This window comes from Cnephaeus nilssonii (assembly GCF_951640355.1).
Source record: "Cnephaeus nilssonii genome assembly, chromosome: 4".
Taxonomy (NCBI): domain Eukaryota; kingdom Metazoa; phylum Chordata; class Mammalia; order Chiroptera; family Vespertilionidae; genus Cnephaeus; species Cnephaeus nilssonii.
The window spans coordinates 47,130,506-47,147,680 of NC_137075.1; the positions used below are offsets into that span (position 1 = coordinate 47,130,506).

At 40.1% G+C, this 17,175-nt stretch overlaps 1 protein-coding gene across 1 annotated transcript in view; it reads left to right on the top strand.

Annotated features, from left to right (window-relative positions):
• CTDSPL2 (CTD small phosphatase like 2) overlaps positions 1 to 17,175 on the top strand; it is a 93,672-nt gene that overhangs the window by 28,948 nt on the left and 47,549 nt on the right. Inside the window, exon 2 of the mRNA XM_079768025.1 lies at positions 3,526 to 3,735. Within this exon, the coding sequence (XP_079624151.1) occupies positions 3,550 to 3,735 (186 nt within the window). The 5' untranslated portion in view covers positions 3,526 to 3,549. The remainder of the gene's footprint in view (positions 1 to 3,525; positions 3,736 to 17,175) is intronic.

The following is a 17,175-nucleotide window of genomic DNA, read 5'->3' on the forward strand; positions in this document are numbered from 1 at the left end:
TATGCTCACGATTGGCCAGGAGGCGCGGGGGGGCGGGACTAGGGGTGGCCGGGGTGGCCGATTGGCAATGCTGGGGTGTGGCCTTGGGCAAAAGCGGAGAGCCTACGACGGATGGCAGGCAACTGGCGGTCGGCTCCTGTGATCTGTCGCTGGGACGCTGGGGTGTGGCCGAGCCCAAGGCCGGAAAAGCCTCCTTGGGCAAAAGCGGAGAGCCTGTGACGGATGGCAGGCAACTGGCGGTCGGCTCCTGCGATCTGTCGCTGGGACGCTGGGGTGTGGCCAAGCCCAAGGCCGGAAAAGCCTCCTGCGGAGAGCCTTGGGCAAAAGCGGAGAGCCTGCAATGGATGGCAGGCAACTGGCGGTCGGCTCCTGCGACAACCAGAGGCTGACCAACTGGAAGTCAGTGCTGGACCCGCCCCCAAGCAAATGGTTAGGGGCAATCAGGCAGGCAGAGGGGTTGGGGTAATCAGGTAGGCAGACCAGTGGTTAGGGGAGATCAGGTAGGCAGACCAGTGGTAGGGGTGATCCAGGTAGGCAGACAGACCCTCACTGGGCTGGCCCCGCCCCCAAGCAAGCTGTTAGGGGCAATCAGGCAGGCAGTCAGAGTGGATAGGGGTGATCAGGTAGGCAGACCAGTGGTTAGGGGTGATCAGGCAGGTAGGCCAGCGGTTAGGGGCAATCAGGTAGGCAGACAGCCCCTTGCATGGCTGGCCCCACCCCCCAGCAAAGAAAGAGGGAGGCCCAGGCCAGCCAATCCATTGCACCCCAGCCTGTCGCCTGCAGAGGGAGGCCACCGGTGGCAGGGGAGGGGAGGCAGTGTTGCACAGATGGCAAGCAGTGGCAGCGGCGGGGGTGGGGCCAGCTTCCTGCAGACCAGGGAAGGAAAGACCCGATAGGCCCTGATCTCAGGCCAGGCCTAGGGACCCTACCCGAGGGGACCGGATTGTGAGAGGGTGGTTGGGCTGAGGGACGCCCCCGAGTGCATGAATCTTCATGCACTGGGCCTCTAGTGTATATATATAATGCTAGATCATTCTGCATGGAGAGAATGAAGGTTCTGGGAAAGCTTAGGAGAAAAAATCCTCTGAATTAAAAAATAACCAGTGGGTATTTGCTGGAAAGCAAACAAGAACAAGGAAGTTATGAAATGTGGAGGGTTTTTGTCCATTCTGATGGTGAGTTGTAAAAGGTGTATTTTTAAGTCTGAAAGGGCTAGAGCAGTCAAGCCCTCGTGGAATTTCAAAACCGACTGCTCACACACGGATGAAGAAAACAGTACTTTTCAATCTCACATGGAAGGCTCACCAAGATAGGCCATGTGGTGAGCCACACAACAAGTCTTGGTAAATTTCAAGACAAAAATCTTGTTTTAAAAAAATATATTTTATTGATTTTTTTTTTACAGAGAGGAAGGGAGAGGGATAGAGAGTTAGAAACATCCATGAGAGAGAAACATCAATCAGCTGCTTCCTGCACACCTCCCACTGGGGATGTGCCCCCAACGAAGGTACATGCCCTTGACTGGAATCAATCCTGGGACCCTTCAGTCCACAGGCCAACGTTCTATCCACCCAGCCAAACCGGTTAGGGCAAAACTAAAATCTTTTTTTAAAATATCTATAGAAATTGATTAAAAACTCCTTTTAAAAAATTCTTCTATGCATTTGTGGCATGGGAATTTTCCTTTTCTAAGAAGTGCTGAGCTGAAGACCAAAGGAATTAAGACAGATTTATGCACTGTAAATAGAGTTAAGTAAATAATACATGTCTTGAATGATAACTCCCTTTAGAAGTTAACATTGACTCTTTAGGAGAAAAGGCAATATTTATTTCATTTGGGGATAGCAACTTAACTGAGCACCACCTTCCTTTGGCCGGGTGGCTCAGTTATTGGAATGTTGTCTAATATGCCCAAAGGTTTGAGGGTTCAATTCTTGGTCAGGGCAGGTATAGGCACATACCTATACCTGCCCTCTATCCCTGGTGGGGGCATGTACTGAAGGCAGCTGATTGATGTTTTTTTCTCTCTCTCTGTGTGTCTCTCTCTCTAAAAAAATCAGTCAAGACATATTCCTGGATGAGGATTTTTTTTTAAATTAAGCCCTAATCTGTTTGGCTCAGTGGATAGAGCATCGGCCTGCGGACTGAAGGGTCCCAGGTTCGATTCCGGTCAAGGGCATGTACCTTGGTTGCAGGCACATACCCAGTAGGGTGTGTGCAGGAGGCAGCTGATCGATGTTTCTCTCTCATCGATGTTTCTAACTCGCTATCCCTCTCCCTTCCTCTCTGTAAAAAAAAAAAAAATCAATAAAATATATATTTTAAAAAATTAAAAGGAAAAATCTGAGTACCATTTGGTGATGGAAAAAAAGAATTATTTGGAAAGATTTTGGAACTTATGGTGAATCCCTTGAATTTGGGGGATATGGTTTTTTTTGTTGTTATTCTTTAGGTATAGTATAGTACAGCATAGCATACTATAGTAGTATAACGTTTTTATATATACTTTAAAGGATTCTAACTTTTATTCTGTGACCATTCTGTTGTATTAGTAAAGATACAACTTCTTAAGCTTCCTAATTGGTCAGTGAAGACCCTAACCATTGCCAGGTATTTCTACAGCTTTAGAGTGCTTAGAATTTCTACAAATGCATTCATTGTTGTGAATAATTTTATTGTTCTCCACACTTTATATTGTTTTCTAATTCCTTTTTCATTTTGAGTCTCAAGGTGGTAAGATGAGTGTATGTATTCTTTATACAGTTTAAAAGACACAGTTGTGATTATTGCTTAGCTATGATTAAGGTAGGATTAGAATTCACATCTCTTCATTCCTAGTTTAGTATTCTGTTTTACAGATTTTAATTCAGGGTATATTCTTAACTACTTCTAAGTCTTGGGACAGTTTTGCCACCTATTAATTTTCTCATCGATAAAATGAGAGAGGTCAAGTTGATTGCTTCATATGTTCTTTCTCGTGGGAATTCAATTTTTAAAGTATCATTAAGTAAGGTAAGATCGAATCCTGCAAAATGATTCAACTTCTTGTTACACTTGTATGATTGCTGATTATTAGAATGTGCTAATGGAATTCATTTATTGACTAAGGGTTTTTTCCCACTGCAGTTTGAGTTCCAGAGGGCAAAATTTTCCCTATCTTGTTTATTATTTACTAGGTAATTTCCTAGCCCACTGCCTTGAATGTGGTAGGTGCTCAGGAGAAACTTGATGATGAATAAATGAATGGTTAAATGAATGATAATGTTGGCATGGGTGGAGGCAGCATAGTGCTGTAGAGAGCATGCACACTGTGGTGTTCAATCACAAGATATAATTTCAGAAGATGGGAAGGTTACTTGGGATAATGTATACTATAAAGTTCAATCACATAAAATGTTAATTTCTTACTTTAATCCCTTAGAAACCTGGACTTTTTTTAACCAAGAGGTTTTTATTATATAAGCTGGGAAACTATGGGTATGCTAGATTAAGTTTTTAATAATCCTTGTTATTTTTCTCTTACAGTTTTACATGTGGCACCCATAAAAGATGAGGCTGAGAACACGAAAAGCTTCTCAGCAATCCAATCCAATCCAAACACAGCGCACTGCCAGAGCAAAGAGGAAATATTCAGAAGTTGATGATAGCCTACCTGCAGGAGGAGAAAAACCACCGAAGAATGAAACCGGCTTGTTGTCTTCAATTAAAAAATTCATTAAAGGAAGCACACCCAAGGTAATGGTTTTACCTTGTACTTACATCATTAAAAGTAAAGTTTAGTTTATTTTCAAGCATGTAAAGATGAGAAATCTAATATTGCTAGAGCCCACTTAAGAGTATTAACATTTGATGTTATTTTAAAAATATTAACATACAAAATATTTAGTGGCTGTTTGAGAAAACATTATTTATTTTACTTACTGATCCGCTTAATCTTCTGGTTTTTGTGTTTTTTTCCAGCATAGTATTATAGGAAGTAAAAAATATGTATTTCTTTTACTTGAATTTTTTCTTTTACTCACATTGTTTTTCATTTCAAAGGAAAGGTAAAATTTCTCAATATTATTAATACATTGTCTGCTTAGGGAGATGATTTGTCTGTATTCTAACATTTGCCAATGAAAATGTATTATTTCATTAAGGAGAAAACAAAGTGATTAAAGAAAGAATGGATGCTGACCAGTAGACAGATGCTCCAAATTCATACTCTAGACCAGTGGTCGGCAAACTCATTAGTCAACAGAGCCAAATATCAACAGTACAACGATTGAAATTTCTTTTGAGAGCCAAATTTTTTAAACTTAAACTATATATGTAGGTACATTGTTATTAACTTAATTAGGGTACTCGTAAGCTGGCCTTTGCTAAAAACTCAAGGGGCCAAAGAGCCGCATGTGGCTCGAAAGCCGCAGTTTGCCGACCACTGCTCTAGACCAACTTGAGTGATCTGAGGAAATCATTTACCCCTCTGAGCCTTAAGAAGACTGTAAAATGGGACTAATATTAACTGTTTTGTCTGCCTCAGAGTTGTTTTCAGATCAGATAGCAAATAGGTGGAAAGTAGTTTAAGAAATTTTAACGTACTCTATAAATGGATGGTGTTATTAACCTTCATTGTCTGTAGATTGTATCACTGTTTACTACTCTTGTGTTCTTTTCTTGGGATTATTATATGATACATTTTTATTACAAGTTTATCACTTGGATAATTAGTAAATGAAATCACTGTTGCTTCTTATTCATAGGGGTAGATTTTGTTGTCATATCACTAAAAAGCTTAGTTACTGTGACCCATTGGCCAAGATTTAGAAGTATTCTGTTTATAGAGTTTTTCTTTATGTTTTGATGGTTTAATCTTAATTTGTTTTTCTAATATTAGTAAAATTTTTCTGTTAATTTTAAATAGAATTTTTTAAAAGTTTCTTTGAGCTAATTTCTATAAACTCAGAAGTAATACATTATTATCGTACTAGAGGCCCGGTGCACGAAATTTGTGCACTTGTTGGAGGGTCCCTCAGCCTGGCCTGTGCCCTCTCGCAGTCTGGGAGCCCTAGGGGGATGTCCGACTGATGGCTTAGTGGGCCTAAGTCAGTCGGACATCCTTAGCGTTGCCATGGAGGCGGCTCGCCAGCTGTGAGCCTGGCTTCTGTCTGAGCGGTGCTCCCCCTGTGGGAGCACACTGACCGCCAGGGGCCAGCTCCTGCATTGAGTGTCTGCCCCCTGGTGGTCAGTGTGCATCATAGTGACTGCTCATTCCACCATTCGGTCATTTGCATATTAGCCTTTTATTATGTAGGATACACTGTAGATGAGGCCCCTAGAACCATAATAAATGCAAAAAATTCACTATTTACTCATTCTCGATTTGCCCCCACTTAAAATCAAATTGCTCCCCCCAACCCCCCGTGGGGCGTGTGCTTGGGAACCAGTGGGCTTGACACTTTTCTTCTCAGAGCTTCATTTCTGAATATATACGCATATACCATGGGAATTATAATCTCTTCTCCGCCTACCTCACTGGGTTGTCATGAGGAGGTTCTGAGCTAATAAACCTAGAAATGTTTCACCAAGTAAGTTATGTCTAAACAGGAAGGGATTGTTATTTTTAAGCTCACAGGTACCCTCGCAGGTAGCAGGAGCTGATTAGGGGAGGAGGGCATGATTGTTTCCTGAAACTGTAGCTATGGAAGCTTTGCAGAGGGTTCCACAGGCCTCAGAGGGGCGGGCTCTGGCCAGCAGCCCTGTAGCGGTGGTGGTCGTCCCTGGAGGCACTGGGGGGCGGGGGCAGGGCGTTAGGGAGGCTCTAGGGGGGCAGCGAGGTGGAAGGGGGAGTAATTGTCAAACCTTCCCTCTTGGCGCCATTCTTTAAATTGTACGTGGCTGTTTCACAGCTTTACCTGCTCAGGGTGGGGCTCCGATCTCTTGGAGCTGGGTGGGGGCTGGGCCAGGGTGGAGCCAGGCGGGCTAGAAGGGCGGGTTTAGCCGCGCCCCCAGCGAGGTTCAGCCAGCTTCCTCTGTGGAGATGGCACTGCTGCTGTTGGTGGGGGAAGGATTTGATCCTGGGGGGCCGCTCAGGCCTGCCTCCACCTGGGTCTGGAGTTATAGGGAGGAGAGGTGTGCCCGGCCGCAGCGGAGGGGGCCCAGCAGCGGCAGGCTGCAGGCCTCAGGTCCCTTGGGGGCGCTGATGGGTGGTGGCCGGCGTGCTGTTGTTGTGGGCGCCCCTGGCGGGGGTTGCGGGGGAAGAGATCAGGAGTCGGAGGTGTGGGCTGCAGCTTCCCCTGAGGCTGGGTCTTCCTGTCCCCCCCTAGGGTGCGGGGGCTGGAGTAGGGTGTCCGTGCAGGGGGATTGGAAGAGCTCCCCATGGCCGCTTCCTCTTCCTTCTTTGCAGTCTGAGCTCCTGTGAGGCAGTCTCCTCAGACCCCCAGGAACTTGGCTCCAGCTGCCCGCCCCCGCTGCGCGTGCATCAATATGCAAATTGGTTGTTATGAGGACACGGACAAATTAGCATATTACCTCTTTATATGTATAGATAACAAAGATCAAATTCCTTCCAGAAACATGATTTCCTGAATCTATAATACTTAGAGTTGTTCAGAAAATGAACTGACAAATAGTAACATTCTCATCAAGAGAAATGAGAACAACCCATTAGAAATTTAAGTTCTTCATCTTTAGGGAAATATATCTACCCTTTACTTTTTTATATGTTCTTTTCCTCATGTGCAAGTGCAAACCCTCAGTCACTATTTAAGCTAAATATTTCTGGTTTTCATTATATGACAGTATGTGATACAAATAACCATCTTGGTCACCCTTTTCTGTTGGTCATAAAAGGTGACAACCAGAGTGAAGATAGGTTTTTCTTATGTCTTCTGACTTGTGTTCATTTTTACTTCCTTTGAACTGGGGATTTTATTAATGTGGCATTATATTATACATATATTGTATCATCTTTTTTTCTCTCTCCTTTAATGGTTAGATTTTTGCCTATGTCAGCTAAAATAGTCAAGATTTTGGTATTGAGTTTCTTTTTTCCTTTTTTAAAAACCAACATCTAGGATTTTTTTAAATTAATGCCTTAATAGTATAGGGCCACGGGAAATCTGTTTGCAGACTAGTGTCTTCATTAATAATTTGGGGCAGTTTTTCCTACAGATTTATTTAATTGTACTGTCATTCTCCTTATATTTCTTTATTATATTCTATAAGATTATTATGAAAATTAGTATTTGAATGCCTTACTGAAATCAAGGTACACTGGTTTGTGTGTGTGTGTGTGTGTGTTTTCCCCCAGTCTATTAACCCAATGTTAGACATAAATTAAAAGGTTAACTTGTCATGTATTATTCCTAACGAGCTTATAGTGGCTTCTGTTATTTCTCTCTTATGTACATTGTCATTACACTATCTTCTTGATAATATATTCTAAAATTTTATTCATTATCTAATTTTACTGAGTATACAGAGCTTGCCTATGTTCAGTATCTTAATACATCATCATTGTTGTTTTTTTCCAAAATTTGGGTAAGGGTTGGTAGCTAATGTTTATTGAGTACCTATTAGGTGCTTTGTATCCAGTATCTCCTTAATCCTTAAACCATCTTCTGTCATTTTATAGAAGAGAAAAAGTGAATTTAGGTAACTTGTACAATGTCAATAATAGAAACAAAAATTGTAATAAATAGTTTGCCCATAATTAAAAATAACAAGAACAAATAAACAGTAATTGAGCAGTTACTATGTGCTATGCACTATTCTCAGTGCTTTAAGTGTAATGACTTCTTTAAGTCATTACACTATATTACAGATGAGGAAACAGAGGCACAGGGAGGTTAAATAGCTTGTTCAGGGTTACTTAGCTTTAAGTGGCAACACTGGAATTGAAACCCAGGTACTGGTTTCAGAGCCTACACTCTTGACCACTATACACTATTGCCTCTCCAATAAGTGACAGGGCTGAGATTTAAATCCAGATACATTTGACTTTAATAGCTGTGCTCTTCCTCCTATATGATTCTGTCCCAAAGTGGCTAGATAGTGTCTTTATAGCATTACCTATCTTATGTAGGGATTAACAATTATTCTTGATGAAAGTAATTAAGAGTTGAGTCTTCCTGTGCCATCCAGTTTGTCATTTATTTATATTCTATCATTGGCTCAAAGCTTGCAGCTTATTCTTTTTATAGGAAATTTTTTTTCTCCCCTAGTATTTTTTGCATATATTATTACCCTCTGTCTTTAGTATTTCTGACTGGATGGTAGGCTACTTTCCACAAGTGTCATTTTCAAAACCAAGTTAATTAGACAATACCCTATGCTGCCACTTTGACTTCTTTGGTACCTTTCCTTTTTTTCTTCTGATAGTTTTGATTTTCAGTTCATCAGCTAGTGGACATTTGGGTTGTTTCCACATTTTGGTTATTATGAAAAATAACTGCTGTGAACATTCACATACAAGTTTTTTGTTGTGTGTGTGTGTGTGTGTGTGTGTGTGTGTGTGTGTGTGTGTGTATATATATATATATATATATATAATATTGATTTCAGAGACGAAGGGAGAGGTGGGAGAGAGATAGAAACATCAGTGATGTAAGAGAATCATTGATCGGCTGCCTCCTTCACGTCCCCTACTGGGGATTGAGCCCACAACCCAGACATGTGCTCTTGACTGGAATCAAACCTGGGACCCTTCAGTCTGCAGGCCGACGCTCCATCCACTGAGCCAAACCAGCCAGGGCCACATACAGGTTTTTATGTAAATACCCAGTTTCATTCATCTGCGTGTATACCTAGAAAGGAATTGCTGGTTTATATGATAACTCTGTGTTTAGTTTCTTAAGGAATTGCAGGTTGTTTTCCAAAGTGGATGTGCCATTTTACAGTCCCACCAGATAATATGGGGGTTCCAGTTTCTCTACATCCTCACCAACACTTGTTATCATCTGTTTTTTTAATTTTAACCATCCTGGTGTGTGTGATATGTCAGTTCATTGTGGTTTTGATATACATTTCCCTAATGATTAATGACATTGAGCATCTTTTCATGAACTTTGGCCAGTTTTATGTCTTCTTTGGAAAAATGTCTTTTAAGCCCATTTTTTGTGTTATTTTTGTTTTTATTATTGAATTGCAAGAGTTCCTAATACATTTTTAGATACAAGTCTCTTATTTGATATGTGATTTGCAAATATTTTCTTCTGTGAACTCCTTTGAAGAACAAGTCTTAAATTTTGATGAAATCCAATTTATTTTTAATTTTGTTGCTTGTATTTTTTATCATGTACAAATAACCATTGCCAAATTCAAGGCGATGAAGATTTTGTCCTAAGTTTTCTTATAAATATTTTATACTTTTAACACTTTAGTTCATTTTTAATTAATTTTTGTAGGTGATGTCAGAGAAGAGTCCAACTTAATTCTTTTGCATATTGATATCCATTGGTCCCAGTACCATTTTGTTAAAAGACTCTTTAACTTAAGAAACTGCCCAGCTGTTTTCCAGAGTATTTGTGCCATTTTACATTGTATTTGGCAATGTTTGACAGTTCCATTTTCCCACATCTTCACCAACATTTGGAATAGTCAGTATTTTTAACTTTAGTCTTTCTATAGGGGTGGGTAGTATCTCATTGTGTATTATTTTGCATTTCCCTAATGATAATGATTTTGAGTTTTTTGTTTTTGTTTTTCATGGGCTGTGGCCATGTGTGGATCTTCTTTTTCAACTGTCAGGTTAAATTATTTTTCGTTTGGGGGAGGTGACTTTTTATTTTTGTGATTTTATTAGTAGTGCCTATTGAGCAAGTGGTGCTTAAAGTTTTTGACCTTAGAATCCTTTACCTTCTTACAGGTATTGGAAACCCTAAAGAACATTTGTTTGTGCAGGTTATATCTATCAGTATATCTCATTAGATCTAAAAACCAAGGAATTTTGAAAATATTCCTAATTACAATTATATACCTACTACATGTTAATGCAAATAAAATTTTGACTATTTTCTAAAAACAAAAAGGAAATTAGTGGGAAGCAGGACATTATCTACAACTTTACAAATCACTTTAATGATGGCTTCATAGAAGGGAGTTGATGTTATCATTGAAGCATATAAAGAAAAACGTACATGTATTGAGAAAAAGGAAGAGTACTTTAATGTCCTTATTAGATAACTGCAAATACTCTGTTGATGCTATTTTTAAAAATATATTATTTTTATTGATTTCAGAGAGAAAAAGGGGGGCGGGGAGAGAGATATCAATGATGAGAAAGAGTCATTGGTCAGCTGCCTCCTGCACACTGCCCACTGGGGATGGAGCCCTCAATCCAGGCATGTGCCCCAACCTGGAATCAAAACCATGACCTCCTGGTTCATAGGTCGACGGTCAGCCACCAAGCCACCCTGGCCAGGCTGTTGATGCTATTTCAAAACTTGACAATTGGTGGTTTCTTAGTGTCTTGTTCCAAGATTAAATTTGAAAGCACTGCAAAGATCTTTTCCTTGGTGTGTCTTATACTTAAAATTAATCTTTTACCTATTATGGCTTGTAACATCGTGCATTGATTATTTGGGAAATACTGGTTCACTAAATTGTGCAGATCTTCCACATGTGTGTCCACTTTGACATATTTTATTATTCAATATTAAAAAATCACATTTCTGAAAATCTCCACTTAACAGAACAGTCATTAAGTATTGGGAAGCTGTTGACAGCAGTGTCAGTTTTGGGGTGTGTTTTTTTGTCATTTTTTGGTGTTTTTTTTTGTTGTTTTGTTTTTGTTTTTTTTGTGTGTTTTTTTTGCAGTGACAGGCTTGCTTTGCTCACTTTTCAGAAAATACCTACTTCAAGTAAAAATAGTTTTCCATCAGCCTGGCTGGTGTTGCTCAGTTGTTGAGTATCAAGCTATGAACCAGGAGGTTACGGTTTGATTTCTAGTCAGGGCACATGCCCAGGTTTTGAGCATGATACCCAGTATGGGGTGTGCAGGAGGTAGCCAATCAATGATTCTCATCGTTGACGTTTCTCTCTCTCCCTCTCTGAAATAAATTAAAAAATATATATTTTTTAAAAGATAAGGTAATCTAATTCAGGTTACAACTCAAATCATTCAAATACTTTTTCTCAAGATAATTATGGAAGCACATATTTGCTGCATAAGTATATTATGTATACAGTACTTCCCATCTCATGCAGAATGTTAACACACATTTAAGGGTTTGAGATTTAGTTAATTTTATGGCTTCATCAAGGACATTATTAAGTAGAACTAGCCTTTCTTTTCTCCCCTTCAAGTGCATGGCAATGAAAGATAAAATGACTATTGGGTGTTAGTGCCTTGATTTGTGCTAAAGTGGTAGTAATTTATATCCATCATTGCTTTTGCACAATTAGCACAAACGTCAGCACAAGTTATTCCAGGATAAACCGAGATGCAAAAAAGTATTCACCACTTATGTTTGTTACCATTCAGTCACAGTAAAGATCTTTGATAATCAAAGATTTTTGATGATTAGTTGATACTGGTACCTGATAAATATAGTCAAAACAAAAAGTCCAGCCACATCTGTAAGCCAAGTACTGCAGACAAGTTTTGCATTTGCAGATAAGTGTTTCATTCTGTTAGTTACTTTAGCCTTGGCAGGTGGAAGTGCCTGTTTCTTTCATTGACTTTTTATCCAGCAGGCTTTCAGTATTGTCTGCTATGCTGTAAGAGTTTATAAGTCTCTCAGATATTGTGTATACTTTTTCAACTGATGCAATAACTTACTCTTTAAAATACGTCATTGGTATTTTTATTTTGAAAAGCTATAACAACTTTTGGCTTTTAAAGAACTCATAAAGTGTATTTTTAAAATACTAAATTCCTTTTTTAAAAATGCTGAATGATCTCAAAGACAGTGCAGTTGAATTGGCACCATAATTCAGTTTGAACATGTTCTATTACATAAGACACAACAAAACAACTTAATATTTATGCAGCCAAAAGGAAATAGGTTTATCATATTTTCATTTGTAATTTACAGTTTCATCCAGTTTCTTTGGAGTAGATTTTCTTTTGTGCGTAAGAGAATTCAAATATATCAGTTTTTCATTTCATCCATGCAGCAGTGGATTAAAATCACAAATCATCTGATTCCCTTTAAAAAAATTTTTTTGAAGTTGATTTTAGAGAGAGAGAAGTGGGAGGGAGGGAGGGAGGGAGGGAGAGAGAGAGAGAGAGAGAGAGAGAGACATCGATTGGTTGCTTCCCCTACGTGCCCCAACCAGGGATCCAACCCTCAGCCTCATGGTGTTTGGGTTGATGCTCTAACCAACTGAGCTACACTGACCAGGGCTAATCTCCCTTTTTTAATTCAAGGACCTATTTTTATTTATAAAGTTATAAATTTTATTTTAAAATAGTATAAATCCTAAAATAACTGTTTAAATTTAAAATTTTTAAAGTAAATTTAATATTACAAAGCAAAACAAAGAGTACTTTTATTGTGTTTCTACATATATAGGAAAACAGACGTCAAGATAATAATTTACTGCATCATAATGAGTCTATAGAGATTATAGAAGGTATGTAGATTATATTGAGAGCTAGTAAGAGCACAGTAGAAGTAATGAACACAAAGATCTTTTATATTTAATGTTCATTTCTTACTGCAGTTTTAGGATTCCATTTGGTATTATTTATTTTATGCCTAAAGAACTTCATTTTGCCGAAACCGGTTTGGCTCAGTGGATAGAGCGTCAGCCTGCGGACTGAAAGGTCCTGGGTTCGATTCCGGTCAAGGGCATGTACCTTGGTTGCGGGCACATCCTCAGTAGGGGGTGTGCAAGAGGCAGCTGATCGATGTTTCTCTCTCATCGATGTTTCTAACTCTCTATCCCTCTCCCTTCCTCTCTGTAAAAAATCAATAAAATATATTTAAAACAAACAAAAAAAAAACACTTCATTTTATATTTTGAATTCTGTGAAATTTTCTGACTGAAGAGTGTCTTTAAATTGAGCAATTAAAAAAACATGTATCTCTTAACCAATTTTTTAAAGTTTATTTTCTTTTATCTTTATTTTTTCAATTATAGTTAACGTTCATTATTTATATTGGTTTCATGTAAACAGCATAATAGTTAGATATCCTCTCTAATAAAAGAGTAATATGCAAATTGACATTCACTCCAACATACAAGATGGCTGCCCCCATATGGACACAAGATGACCAGCAGAGGAGGGAAGTTGGGGGTGACTGGGCCTGCAGGGAAGGGCAGTTGTGGGGGACCCAGGCCTGCAGGGGAGAGCAGTTGGGGGGGATCAGGCCTACAGGGGAGGGCAGTTGGTTGGGAGGCAGGCCTGCAGGGGAGGGCAGTTAGGGGCAGTCAGGTTGGCAGGGGAGCAGTTAGGCATCAATCAGGCTGGCAGGGGAGTGGTTAGGGCGTGATCAGGCTGGCAGGCAGAAGAGGTTAGGGGCAATCAGGAAGGCAGGCAGGCGAGCAGTTGGGAGCCAGCAGTCCTGGATTGTGAGAGGGATGTCCTACTGCCTGTTTAGGCCCGATCCTACCGGAATTGGGCCTAAACGGGCAGTCTGACATCCCTCGAGGGGTCCCAGATTGGAGAGGGTGCAGGCTGGGCTGGGGGACACACACACCCCATGCACGAATTTTGTGCACCGGACCTCTAGTATATATATAATTCATGAAGTGATTCCATGGTTAAGTCTAGTACATACTGCCATCATACATAATTATTAGTTTTATAGTTATACATTCTGAGCCTATACTCATTACATACTATCTTTTTTTTTCTTTTTTGCCCCCATGGCCTCCACGCCCAGCACCTGCCTTGGGATCCCCTCGCCTGCTGGCAGGGCCCCAGCACTGATCACATATCTTGGGGAACCCAGGTTTCTTCTCCAGGGAGGGCTCAGTTCGCCCCACTGGGCAAGAGACAGATCCATGGTACCAGTCATCACGAGACTTCAATCTCGACATGAACAGAGAGCTCAGGCAACAGCTGTGAGCAATTGAATTGTGAGAAGAGGGTCTCTTGGCCAAGAGGGACCAATATAGAATGCTCAGGTGCCTTCCCAGGAGGTCCTCTACACAATGAAAGGGATTAAATCCTTACGTGTCCTTTTTAAATTGCTGCCAGACGTTCAAAGAATTAGTTTGTAAGTTTGCTTGGGATAATTGTATATTATGCTGTTGTAATTCTAAAATATCAAGAGATGTGTTACGTTTGTCTCCAAGCACCAAACAGATGATTTTTTTTTTTTCTTATCCCCAAGGGTGTGAGGAACTATTATAAGTAATGGGGGTGATCCAACTCTGGGATACATACTATCTTTTAGTCCTTATTTGTCTTTGTTATATAGGTTATACAGGGTGGAACAAAAGTAGGTTTATAGTTGTATGTATGGAAAATAATAAAAACTAAACTGTGTTTTGCATACTTACAACTGTAAACCTACTTTTGCCCCGCCCTGTACATATGTTCGGTATGTTAAATGCTTATCTTCAGTCCTTATGTCATTGTCTGTAGTCATTTTTATTTAAAGCTGACTTCTAGTAGATGTCACAGAAAGCATTTATAGAACAATATTCTGATTTCTTGCATATTGCTAACGGTACCCTTTATGCTTGAAAATTTGTTTTGCTGCATATAAAATCTTTGATTTGCGCCTGAGCGGTGTAGTTCAATGATTGAGCATAGACCCATGAACCAGGAGGTCACGGATAGATTCCTGGTCAGGACATGTGCAGGCTCAATCCCCAGTAGGGGATGTCCAGGAGGCAGCCAGTTAATGATTCTCATCATTGATGTTTCTATCTCTCTCTCTCCTTCTCCCTTCTTCTCTTTGAAATCAATTTAAAAAATCTTTGGCTTTCATTTTCTCCTCTTGATTATATTAAATGTTATTCATTTTTTTTTTCTGGCATAAAAGCATATTGTTGTCAAAGTTTGATAATCTACTTTTCCTTTTATAAATTGATTTTGCCTTGTTCTCCAATGGATATGGATTTTTTTTCTTAAAATTCTATTAAGTTTAATATATATTGGTATTTCTTTTTCTGGTTAATAGTTTTGGTTAAAAAGAATGCTTTTTCAATACATAGTTTCAAATCTTTTATTTGAGGAAAATTTTATGTGTTCTTTTGCCGTGCTTTTGCTTAGGTTTCCTTCTTCAAGGACTACTATTTTTGTCTGTTGGATCTTCTTTGTCTGTCTTGCAATATTTGTCATATTTTGATGTCTTAAATTTTTTTTTGTTTCTCTTAAAGACATAATCTATTCTGTTTACTCACTTTTATGTCCATTCTAGTTCAATCTTTATTTCTGAAAAATTTTTTAAATTTCTAATTTTTTTTAGTTCTGTCACTTTATTTCTAAGTTTTTCTAACTCATGTATATCTTCTATCATTTTCTTAATATCTTGTCTTATTTTGAAATAGGTTATGATTTTGATCTATTCTCTATGCATGTTTTTCTGACACATTTTCTTTATCTGTAGAGATGTTATTTATTTCTTGTATGTTTTGTTATGATAATTTTGTTTAGTATTTGTGGTTCAAAATCCTCTAAAATTGTTTTTGTGTAGTGTTAAAAAATACAGTGATTGTGCCTGGCCAGTGTGGCTCAGTGGTTGAGCGTTGACCTATGAACCATGAGGTCACGCTTCAATTCCCCATCAAGGCACATGCCCAAGTTGTGGCATCGATTCCCTGTAGGGGGCATGCAGGAGGCAGCCAATCAGTGATTCTCTCTCATCATTGATGTTTCTATCTCTCTCTTCCTTTCCCTTAAATCAATAAACAATATATTTTAAAAAAAATACAGTGATTACTTTTTGAGTTTTCCTGTCACTGTATCCCTACCCCCTGTGTATGTGGAACTTCTTTCCATCTTATCTCTTGTGCCTTTCTCACTCAGTTTTTATTACATTCCCAGCAGTTTTCCCTCCTTGTGGAGCCCTATTCTAGAGGGAGCCATAGTTGGTCAATTTTAAGAGTTCATAAAATCTAAACTGCTCCTGTTTCACTCTTACCTTGGCCCTCTCCTATTTTTATCTCTTGTCATCAGATTAGCCTGCCATGCTTTCCATTGAATACCTGCCTCTTAGCTATTTTGGGCTTCTCCTGTTCTCAGATGTGTGATACACCTTGTTGCATGTTTTAGCTTTCTTCTTCATTGGTGTATATGGACACTCGGGTTTGTGGCTGTTGGTTTGTCCTCAGCCACATGGAGTTTGGGGAAATACCTTGTCTCCTGGTTTTGTTTTAAATTTTCCCTTGGGTTTTGGTTGCCTCTCTAGTTCTCTGTATTTCCTTTGGGATTCAGTGTTTTAAGAACACCACCCTTACAAAATTTTCCCCTTCAAAGACTATCTTAGAGACAACTTTGAAAAATACAAATTCCAGAGAAGACACGGTAGGGTTATCACATTTATTAAAACAACTTGTACAGTAATGTGGAATTGTTGTTTTTCATATTTCCTCTTCTAAAAAATCATACCATGTCCAAAAATGTCCCCAAAGTATATAGTTGAATATTTAAGAAAGACTAGGATTGGGTGACTAATTGTCTTTCAGATTTGGACAATGGATTGTCTTTCAGAATAGCGCCATCATCAGACATTTGAATATATTATTCTGAAGAATAGGATTTTGTTATCAACCAGAGGCCCGGTGCACAAAATTTGTGCACGAGGGGGGCGTCCCCTCAACCCAGCCTGCACCCTCTCCAATCTGGGACCCCTCGGGGGACGGCCAATTGCCGGCAGTTGGACATCCCTCTCACAATCCAGGACCACTGGCTCCTAACTGCTCACCTGCCTGCTTGCCTGATCGCTCCTAACTGTGTACCCTCCTGGCCTGATTACCCCCAACTGCCCCCCCTTGCCAGCCTAGTCACCCCCAACTGCCCACCACCGGCCAGCCTGGTTGCCCCTAACGCCCCTCCCCCCCTGCCAGCCTGGTCGCCCCTTACTGCCCCCCCCCCACCCCCGCCGGCCTGGTTGTCCCTAACTGCTGCCCCCCCCGGCCTGGTTGCCCCTTACTGCCCCCCTGCCAGCCTGGTTGCCCTCAACTGCCCCCCTCCGCCGGCCTGGTCACCCCTTACTGTCCCCCCCTGCCATCCTGGTTGCCCCCAGCAACCCCCCTGTGGGCCTGGTTGCCCCATGCAGCCTGTTGTTA